Source organism: Musca domestica, unplaced genomic scaffold (assembly GCF_030504385.1).
Source record: "Musca domestica strain aabys unplaced genomic scaffold, Musca_domestica.polishedcontigs.V.1.1 180, whole genome shotgun sequence".
NCBI classification, from domain to species: Eukaryota; Metazoa; Arthropoda; class Insecta; order Diptera; family Muscidae; genus Musca; species Musca domestica.
In genome coordinates, this window is record NW_026712239.1 from 232,815 (window position 1) to 244,296 (window position 11,482).

The 11,482-nt window shown below is 38.0% G+C and overlaps 1 protein-coding gene across 1 annotated transcript in view; it reads left to right on the forward strand.

Annotated features, from left to right (window-relative positions):
- The window catches only part of LOC101897088 (bromodomain-containing protein DDB_G0270170), an 83,479-nt gene that overhangs the window by 57,918 nt on the left and 14,079 nt on the right, over positions 1–11,482 (forward strand). The window contains 2 exon segments of the mRNA XM_005178460.4: positions 7,200–7,266; positions 9,317–11,481. Of these exon segments, the coding sequence (XP_005178517.4) occupies positions 7,200–7,266; positions 9,317–11,481 (2,232 nt within the window).

The window sequence follows — 11,482 nt, forward strand, 5'->3', positions numbered from 1 at the left end:
AAATTTTGTACCTTAAAGAGCACTTTTTTGTTATTTTTATTTTATTTTTGATGTCTTCGGAACATATCTTCTTCTCATATCTTTAAGAAAATAATATTGGAGATAATCAATCTGAAAAATTGAATTTTTCTTGGCATAATTTTAGGAGAGATATTATTTTTATTATTTCCTAAAAAAAATTATTGACATATAAGGCGTATGATATGTATCATAAATAATATTTATATTAATCATACGCCTCAAAAAATTTGAAATTGTTAACAATTATACGCCCCACGCAAGCATATTGTATTTTGACGTACAATGAGTCAATTATTCGCTCCTGGAGGTGAATAAAACAATTAAAAAAGCAACTAAATTCAACCGGTCCGAATTTTTAATACCCTTCACCATTTTGAAGAGACTGGAAAACTTAAAAAATGCGTCGAAAAATAGGGACCTGCATAGACAATTTTTTGCGTTAGGCTGTTGTAACCATTAGAACCTTCAGATATGAATTTTAAATCAATTCCGTTTAATAATGTCGCTAAAGTCATCAAAATACCGAAAAAAGGGAGGTACGATTATGTGGTGGCTATACCGGTATACGTTATTTTTGTCACAGGCTGTAGCAACCATTACTAACTTTAAATACAAAACTTGAAACAATTCCGGTAGTTTATGTCGCTAAAATCAACCAAATACCGAAAAAAGAGAGGTACCGTGGGGTATGTGTAGACTGTAGTACCCATTAGAACCTTCAAATACGAAATTTGAAACAATTCCGATCACTGACGTCGCTAATATCATTAAAATACCGAATATCGCTGCGTATGATTATGTGATGGCTATACGAAGACGTGGACCTGCATACGCTATTTTTTGTCACAGGCTGTAGTACCTATTATGACCTTTCAGTACAAAATTTAAACCAATTCCGTTGAATAATGTCGCTAATATCACCAAAATGCCGAATATCGGGAGGTACCGTTATATGTGGGGTATACGGAGACGTGGGCCTGCATAGTAAATTTTCTGTCATAGGTTGAAGTATCCACTAAGATCTTCCAATACGAAATTTGAAACAATTCCGGTCAATAACGTCGCTAATATCATCAACATACCGAATATCGAGAGGTATGATTATGTGGTGGCTATACGAAGACGTGGACCTGCATACGCAATTATTTGTCATAGGTTAAAGTATCCATTATGAGCTCCAAATACGAAATTTAAAACAATTCCGCTGAATAATGTCGCTAATAGCACCAAAATACCGAATATAGGGAGGTACCGTTATATGGGGGCTATACGAAAACGTGGACCTGCATACACAATTATTTGTCATAGGTTAAAGTATACATTAAGAACTTCAAATACGAAATTGGAAACAATTCCGGTCTAGGATGTAGCTGAAATCATCAAAATACCGAATATCAGGAGGTATGGTTATATGGGGGCTTAACGAAAACGTGAACTCGCTTACATAATTTTCTGTTATAGGTTGACATGTCTATTACGAACTTCAAATACGAAATTTGAAACAATTCCGATGAATGACATCGCTAAAATCATCAAAAATCAATGCTATACGAAAACGTGGACCTGCATAGACAATTTTCTGTCATAGGCTGTAGCACTTATTAGGACCTTTAAATACAAAATTTAAAACAATTCCGTTGAATAATGTCGCTAATAACGCCAAAATACCGAATATCGGGAATATCGAACCGTTATATGTGGGGTATACGAAGACGTGGAGCTGCATAAACAATTTTTTGTCATAGGTTGATGTATCCATTACGAACTTCAAATACGAAATTTGAAACAATTCCGGTCTACAATGTCGGGAGGTACCGTTTTATGGGGGCTATACGAAAACGTGGACCGACACGGCCCATTTACGAATTTAACCTGCCTACTGGCAAAATACACATGTATGCAAACATTTTAGCCTTCTATCTCAATTTGTTCGAAAGATAGCTTGATTAAAACAGACGGGAGGACAGACAGACGGACAGGCAGACAGAGAAACAAAGGACATTGCTAAATCGACTTAGAATTTAATGCTGATCAAGAATATATAAACTTTGTTGGGTCTGCCAAGAGTATTTCGAGGAGTTACAAACAGAATGACAAAACTAATATACCCTCCATAGTATAATGGAGGTCCGATGATGAAGTGCCTTATAAAAATTCAGATATAAAGTTATTTTGGCAAGTTTCCATTTCAAATATAATATTCTATCTAATCTAGACGTAAGGTATCCTAAAAGTATTTTTAAAACTTGTATTCCTCTTTATTTCAAATGTCAAGGGAGCTTCTTTTTGTTTTTTATTTATTCTCATTTGTCTCCAGTCTATTTTTTACGGTACTCCATCCCTGTACCCCTTCTATTGATATTTTCTTAACATTATTGGTTGCTTAAATACCCATGTCTTACCTGATACTTAACAAGGATTCTTCGCTTTCATTCATACTTATGTTTCTTGTAGGTGATGTCTTGGCTTTGAATTTATATATTTTCTCCCACTCTCTCTCTCTCTCTCCCTCCAGTTATTTTTCTCGACAACACCACTTACACTTGTTTTGCTTTCAAGTTGACATTAATTTGTTGTATCATTTGTTTTTATTGCTCTCATAAATAGTGTGTGTGTGTGTTTGATACCGTTGCTTAACTCTTTACCTTTCTCTCTCTCACCACCACCACAACCACTGTTCTCAGCATAACCACTAAAACAAAATCAACTACCTTTAAACGACAAAAACCACGTCGAGGGATATGAAGGAACATCTTGTTGTAATGCCAACAATTAAACAGTTGTTCGTGGTAAAATGTTTTTTATTCTTTACAAAAAAAGAGGACATTTGTGTTTCAAATTAAACAAAAATTAAAGAGAGAACAATACTTAATTGTTGCTCAGATATAGTAATGTGATGTGTAAAGGAGTGGGAGAATAGGAGTGTAAAATGTATTTTAAAAATATCGTTTTTGAGTTGCCTCTGTATTCAGTTTGGTAAAGGCTGGAGCATCCAGTGACTCCTTTTTTGTAACTATGGTTTGACATATTGAAAGTTATTGCCAAGATATCAAATATAGAGAAAATTTATGTTTTGATAATGGGTTGCAATTGAAAAAATATTGAATCGTTCAAAGGCTCAATTACTTATGGTAATTTTATGTTTAGAATACTTACGAGAATCTCTTCCCGAAAATTACTGTCAATATTTTGAGGAGTATTTATTTTTATTGTAAATAGGTAATTTCTAAATTTTTTAGGAAGTAGGTACTTAACTGTTTGGTGGTATCGAACTCAATCATAAAGCGCTTGTTTCAAAAATCAACATTTATATGGACCGTCTTTAGAGCTATATAGACCTTTTCCGAGGCTCGATGAGAGCCGATATTTGTATGTCTATACATCTAGGATTACCATCTGCGGCTGCCCCTTAAGTTCTCGATCATCCCTTTTAAGATTCGGAGAATGTATTTTTCTCTATATGTTCCATATAAAAAATTGTATACCTAATTTTATAACCCTCTAACATTTCCCTTTAACAAACACACATCCATACATTTCTACAATGAATTGCTTGTCGTTCGCATTGTTGATATCTGTTGTAATTAAATGTAATTGTCAGTTGTTGTTGTTCTTCTTCTTTACAAATTAAAAAGTTTAATGTGCAACAGCTTGTGGTATTTATATAGCCTTTAAGTTTACACAAAGGGAAGAGGAAGGGGGAGGAGAAAATAGGTATAAAATGGAGCAGATTAATTTTATAATTAAATATTTTCAATTGGGACCTATTTCCCACCGCCTTCAATCTGAAGAACACAGATTTTCCATGAGAAGACCTTTCGATCATCCAGGAGGAGTATTTCCAGCCTGCTTTTAGAAGACCTTCTAGATTTCTAAGGGGGTGCCTTCTTTCCTTTTATAGGAAGACCTTTTGGTTTTTTATTGGAAAACCTCCAGGGCTTCTATGAAGAATACCTTCTGGCCTTCTATGGAGAAGACCTAATGGCCTTCTATGGAGAAGACCTAATGGCCTTCTATGGAGAAGACCTAATGGCCTTCTATGGAGAAGACCTTCTGGCCTTCTATGGAGAAGACCTTCTGGCCTTCTATGGAGAAGACCTAATGGCCTCCTATGAGAAGACCTTCTGGCCTTCTATGGAGAAGACCTTCTGGCCTTCTGTGGAGGAGACCTTCTGGCCTTCTATGGAGAATACCTTCTGGTCTTCTATGGAGAATACCTTCTGGCTTTTTTTGGGGTATACCTTCTGGCCTTCTATGGAGAAAACCTTCAGGCCTTCAATGAGAGACCTTTCGGCCTTCTGTGAAAAAGACCTTCTGGACTTCTATGAGAAGAACTTCTAGCCTTTTATGAAGAACACCTTCTGGCCATCTATGAAGAAGACCTTTCGACTTTTTTTTGAAGAAGACCTTCTATGAAAAAGGCCTTTTGGCCTTCTATGAAGAATACCTTCTGGCCTCTATGTCGAGGACCTTATGGCCTTCTATGAAGAAGACCTTCTGATCTTCTATGATCTTCTTGCCTTCTATGAGAAGGCCATCCGGCCTTCTATGAGAAGACTATCCGGCCTCCTATGAAAAGACCTTCTTGCTCTTCTATTAGAAGACTTCCTGGCCTTAATACGTGTGTATAAGAATACGTGTGATCTTCTATAAAAAGACCTCTGGACTTGTAGAAGAATAACTGTGGCCTTCTTTAGGAAGTCCTGTCTCCTTCTGTGAAAAGACCTTCTGGCCTTCTACGGAAAAGACCTACTGGCCTTCTATGAAAAAGGCTTTTTGGCCTTCCATGAAGAAGACCTTCTGGTCGTCGTTTCTTCTAGGAGAATATCTTCTATGATAGATCTTTCTGATCTTCTGTGAGAATACCTCCTCGTCTTCCTGCAGACCTTCTGGCCTGCAATGAGAAAACATTTGAGCTTTTTATAAGAGACCTTCTGGTCTTCTATGGCAAAAACCTTCATGATCTTCAAAGAGAAGATCTTCGGGAAGACCTTCTGGTCTTATATGAAGGATACCTGCTGGCCTTATAAGAAGGATACGTTCCAGTATTCCATGAGGAAGGCCTTCTGGTCTTCCATGATAAAATGTTCGTTCCTTCTAGAAGAATGTCTTCTATGATAGATCTTTCTGATCTTCTGTGAGAAGACATTCTGGCCTTTTATGAGAGACCTTCTATCCTCCTCCTATGACGAAGACCTTCATGATCTTCCAATAGAAGATATTCGAGCTGTTTTATGAGAATACCTTTTGCCTCTTTGACATTCAGCCCTTCTATGGTGAAGAACTTTAGTTCTTCTGTGACGAAGACTCTTCTATGGAGAAGGCCTTCTGTGAGAAGCTTTTCGGTACTTCTCGTCTTCTATGAAGAAGGCCTTCTAGCCTCTTTTAAAGACCTTTTTGTCTATTTTGAAAATAAATATTTGGTGGTTTTAAAAAGATTTTTTATTCTGCTCAAGACTTCAATATTCTATTAGAATTGCTGTCGTCTGCTTCGTTCTCCTCAAGCACACTCTCCCTTTTTATAGCTTTCTGGCTTCTTTGAGACCATTTTTTTTTTTTTTTTTTGTTTCTCCATCTCTTCAAAAAGTGTCGATATTTCCTCAAATGATTCAAAATATTATTTTCAAAAAATGTCTTTATTATTATCTACCAACTAGAGCACCATAGACTCTGGAGCTGCTCCTCAGCTCATTCACAACTAATTAATGAAAATTCATTTCATATTCAAAAATATCCACTTCAATTAATCACCTGTGCCGTCTTTGTATGTTCGTTTGTTCTTTTTGGAATAAAACTTTGATTTATGTTTGCTTTGAGTCGTTCTTTTTCCTGGCAAATTACTGTCACGCTTATCAAAGCAACCACTTGAACGAGGACATAATTACAATTCGAACGTGATTTATATATTTTCTGCCCAAACATTTTCCATTTTTAATTTTTATGGAAAACTTGGGAAAAGAGCAGCAGCAAGACCTCAACTTTCACAGGTGATAAAGTGAAGGAATGAGAGAGTCTCTTACTTGCCATCTGATGACCTCTACCAAAAACCTTCCTTACAAAGCTTAGGGGGAAGAGCGAAAAAAAAACTCATTAACAATCATGATTAGAAGTGGAGAACCATTGTTTCTGGCCTGAAGTTTTTGTTTTAATTTTCGAATTTGTTCTCCTCTTCTCTTGGCTGGCTACACGAATAATTAATGCAATCAAAGAACGTGCCAAGAGGTCGCAACAACAAATCCTTAAAACATATTTTAAGATTTTTTGTTTCCAAAAACAATAAAGAAATTTTCACGTAGCCTTTGCAGCTGGAAGATGTTAAACTTTTTGTTTATGGTCGGATTTTTTTCTCTCTTATTTATTTTTTTTTTTTGGAGAATAATTTAGCCCAGATTTAAAATTTATAACCACAATAAAGAAGTAGCCTCAAGTCAAATGTAATCTAAACGTCTTTGGGAGTTTCGGATTTAGCAGGCGTAGTTTTTGTGTGTGAAGGGAGACTTTATGGAAAATGTGTTTGATTTAATTATTATTATTTTTAGCTACAAGAAAGGGGATTGGTTTGAAGTTGAAATGGTGAAGGAGGACTCTTTTTACTTCATAATTTCCAAACCCTAACAAAAATAAACACTAAATTTGGAAATCATATCGAATTTGCACAGCGAAAAAAACTATTTTTTCAAACAATAGATAATAAATTAAGCAAATCTGTCCCCTGGCTCTCTCCTAGGTCACATTGGTCATGGAGGCTCATGTTCTCTCCGAGAAAAAAATCCTCCGAAAACCCCCTTGAGATATCTCTAACCTTCTGGGAGAATATATATGGTAATTGTGTAGCCCCAAAGTATACTACATTTTATATACCATTTCCAGCTCATTATTGAGTTCAATGACCTGAGAATGGAGATGAAAGTGTAGCATACTTTAAGGGCTATACAATCCTTTCAGATTTCCTGAAAAGATTATAAGAAGAAGGATTAAGGATATTATTTTCTTAAGAGAAGAGGGAACTCCAATATCAACATTGCTAAGAACATGTCTTGGGACAAGCGAACTTATTATTTTTTTAAGTTTGTTATTAAATTATTAATGTAATTATTATTTAAATCTATTATTCTATAAATTTTCTGAAATTTCTTCCGTATTCTAATTTCGACCTCATTTTTCTTCTCTACTTTTAGACGACGCAACAATACCAACAACACGTACCGGAAAAATAGCTGCAGTCCAAGTTTTGTGAAAAACTTTGTAAGTATTATACACAGACCAGAAGTGGTCCTCATAGAAACCCAAAGAAACTTTCAAAGAAGGCCACAAGGTATATCCATTGATGTCTTGAAGGTTTCCCAAAAGAGGAATAGAAAAATTTTCCATAGAAGTCCAAGAGGTCTTCTCACAAAAGGCCAGAAAATCTTATCAAAGAAGAGGTAAAAAACTTCTTCTGAAACACCAGAAAGTCTTCTTCCAGAGAAGCAGAAGGTCTTCCCTCAGAGAAGATCTTTTTCTAGAAGAGCTGAAGATCTTTTTCAAATAAGGCCGAAAAATCTACTCATAGAAGGCAAAAAGTATTCTCATAGAAGTCCGGAAGATCTACTCAAAGAAGAGCGAAAGATCTTCTCAATGAAAGCCAGAAGTACTTCTCCTGGAAGACCAGAATGTCGACTTCATAGAATACCAGAAAGTGATTATTAGAAGGCCACAAAGTCTTCTCCTAGAAGGCCAGAAGGTCTTTTTTATAAAAATCTAGAAGGCTAAAAGGTCGTCTTCATAAAAGGCCAGAAGGTCTTCTTCATAGAAGAGCCAGAAGGTCTTCTTCACAGAAGAGCCCGATGGTCTTCTTCATAGAAGAGCCAGAAGTTCTTCTTCACAGAAGAGCTGAAGGTTTTCTTCATCAAAAGCAAGATAGGTCTTCTTCATAGAAGAGCCGGAGGTCTTCTTCATAGAAGAGCCGGAGGTCTTCTTCATAGAAGAGCCGGAGGTCTTCTTCATAGAAGAGCCGGAGGTCTTCTTCATAGAAGAGCTGCAGGTCTTCTTCATAGAAGAGCTGCAGGTCTTCTTCAAAGAAGGCTAGAAGGTCTTCTCCATAGAAAGCCAGAAGGTCTTCTTCGTCATAGAAGACCAAAAGGTCTTCTTCATAGAAGAGCCAGAAGATCTTCTCCATAGTAGAGCCAGAAGGTCATCTTCAAAGAAGGCCAGAAGGTCTTCTTCATAGAAGCGCTAAAGGTTTTTTTTTTAAAGAAGGCCAGAAGGTCTTCTTCATAGAAGGCCAGAAGGTCGTCTTTATAGAAGAGCCAGAAGATCTTCTTCATAGAAGGCCAGAAGGTCTTCTTCATAAAGGACCAGAAGGTCTTCTTCTGGAAGGCCGGAAACTCTTCTTTTAGAAGGCCAGAAAGTCTTCTATCAGAAGAGCAGAAGGTCTTCCCTTGGAAAAACTGAAAATCTTTTTTAGAATAGTTGAAAATCTTCTTCAAGGGTGTCCGGAAGATCTACTCAAAGAAGACCGAAAGGTCAGAAGGCCAGAAGGTCTTCCCTCAGAAGAGCTAAAGGTCTTCTCCAAGTAGAGATGAAGATCACCTCTAAAAGAGCAGAAAGTTTTCTCTTGGTAGAAGAGCTCTTCTACTCCTAGAGACCAGAAAGATTTTTCCCGGTTTTTTCGGATCCTTTCCTAGACGACCAGAAGATCTTCTCCTAGAAGACCAAGAGGTCATCTTCTAAAAGTCCAGAAGATCTTCTCTTAGAAGTCAGAAGGTCTTCCTCATTGAAAGCTGGAAGGTCTTCTCAGAGAAGGCCAGAAGGACTTCTCAGAGAAGGCTAAAAGGTCTTCTCAAAGAAGGCCAGAACGTCTTCTTAGAGAAGGCTACAAGGTCTTTTCAGAGAAGGCTAGGAGGTCTTCTCAGAGAAGGCTAGAAGGTCTTCTCAGAGAAGGCTAGAATGTCTTCTCAGAGAAGGCTAGAAGATCTTCTCAGAGAAGGCTTGAAGGTCTTCTCAGAGAAGGCTAAAAGGTCTCCTCATTGAAGGCGAGATGGTCTTCTCATAGAAGACCAAATGGTCTTCTCGTAGGAGACCTAAAGCTCTTCTCCTTGAAGAGTTGAAGGTGTTCTCCTAGAAATCCAGAAGGTCTTCTCATAGAAGGCCAAAAGGTCAGAAGGTCTTCTCATAGAAAAGCCGGAGCTCTTCCCATAAAAGGCCAGAGATCTTCATCTTCAAAGAAGGCCGGAAGGTTTTTTTATTTCTTAAAATTAAAAAAAAAAATTGAAAATAATTTCTATTTTCTCTCTTCCTTTTTCTCTATTTTCAGAATTCCCGCTTCCACGACGATTTCGATCGGAATTACTATCATCGGAACAACTATAGTAACGGAAATTGGAACAATAACAACAATCACAGCAATTGGAAAACTAACTGGAATGATAATTCCATAATACACTGGACACCCAAGTGTAATTCCAATTCCAATAATAACAACAACAACAATAAATATCGCCACGATAGAAACTTCACTGCAGGCAGCTATTCCGATGATGTGGATGTGAGGAATTTTGAAAAATCAAATAATAATCGGAATTCCAGTCGAGACTTTTTATATGAAAACAACAACAACAACAGCAATAGTCGAGATTCCTGTTATAAAAATTCAAGAACAGCAACGCCACCTCCCAGAAGCAGCAAAAGTTCAGATCGTGGCTTGGCGAAAGAGGAAATCAAAGTAGAAAAGAAGGAAACGCTTTCAAAAAAATCGGAGAAAAGAGAAGCACCTTGTATTTCGAAATCGGAAAAAAGTGAAAAGGACAAGTCATCGCCCAAGGCGGAAAAACGAAGAAAAGTTGCTGATGAGGAGTCAGTAGCACCGTCTGAGGGAGATTTAGTGGAAAATAAAGTTAAAGAGAAATCAGGGGATTTGAAATCTTCTCCCAAAAGCGCGAAAAAGAAGGTGGTAAATAAAGCAAAGGAAAAGAGTGTAAAGAAGAAACCTTTGGAAAAACCAAAAAATTTGGACTTGGCAAAGGAGAATTCTGTTAAGAAACCCATTGTTGCGGAAACTCTCCCCAAGAAGAGGCCGGAAAAGAATTTGAAAAAATCAAAACCCTCACCCAAAGCCCAGGGGAAAAAATTGAAAGGAAACGATACCCCTCTAAACAATATCGTTAAGCATCCCATCAGAGTACCGCTGAAAAACTGTACCCCCAAAAAACCCAACCTCAAAACCTCGCCAAAGGCAAGGAATTTTAAATCGCCAGCTAGGGGCGGTAATTCAAAAACGAAATTAACAAAATCCCCTGAAACGTGTAAGGCCACCATAGCGGTTGCAGATACCACTGGTGATAAGAACACACCAGCCGATTCTAGCTCAAAAGACCAGGGCGATTTAAAAGAGGAATCTTCTGCGCCGGCCAAAGAACCTGGGGAAGGGGATAAAGAAAATAGCCACAATCCGGTGGAGATTGTCTGTGATACCACCCATCCAGAGGAATTTGAGATTGCCAATAACTCCGGTGAAAATTTGGATCTTCCCGAACCCGTATATGAACATATGCCAAGTGTTTTGAATGCCAATTCCTCACAAGACGAAGAAGACACGGATCATCTGGAAGAGGCCATCAACAAAGTAAACAATTATTTGGAAAATCAAACGCAACATCAGATTCCCTTAGGAGAAGAAGAAGTTGTGACCCCCGAGGAGGATCTCTTTAAGGAACCAGTATTAGATTACCCCAATCATAACAGCCAACCGCTAGCAGCAGCTCCACCTCGGCCAACTCCAAGTGAAAGTCAAAACAAGGAGTTTCAATTGCCGAAAATATCCTTGATACCCATTGCCAGGTTAATTGCCAGCGAGGGAACATCTCTGGCCATAGATCTTGGCTCCAAACCACCAACAAATAACAACAACAACACCACACCCCATAAACATCCTCACCCACCACATCCGATCATTTTCAAACCCAACCTCATCAAACGTAAACGTAACGTCTCAACATGCAGCAATACCTCGACGAGCAGCAACACAGCCACCGCTGCCGATAACATCATCGAGAAGCTGGTGACTATGAACAAGAACAACATACGCGACATTATCAACAATAGCAACACAAAATACGACGAAGCACTCAAGGCTCAGGCCCGTAAACGTTTGCGCGAAGAGATACGCGATCAATTGCGTTCGTTATACATTGAACCCATAAAGGATCCGGTTAGTTCGGAATTTGTCCCAGACGAAATTGTCGATTCCATACACATACCTGATTTGCTGCTGGAAGAGATACGCAAGGCTCTGGGTTACGAGGAGTCGCTGAGCTCGCAGCCAATTAAAGTGAACAGACCTTGGAATTGGAAATTGTTGAGGAGAAAATTGAAAATATCCCCGAAACAGAAGACAAGGGAAGGTTTTTGGGAACAGCGGAACAGAAAATTGAAAATTCCACTGGAACGGAAGGCGATACACCCCATCCAAACGAGAGGCAAT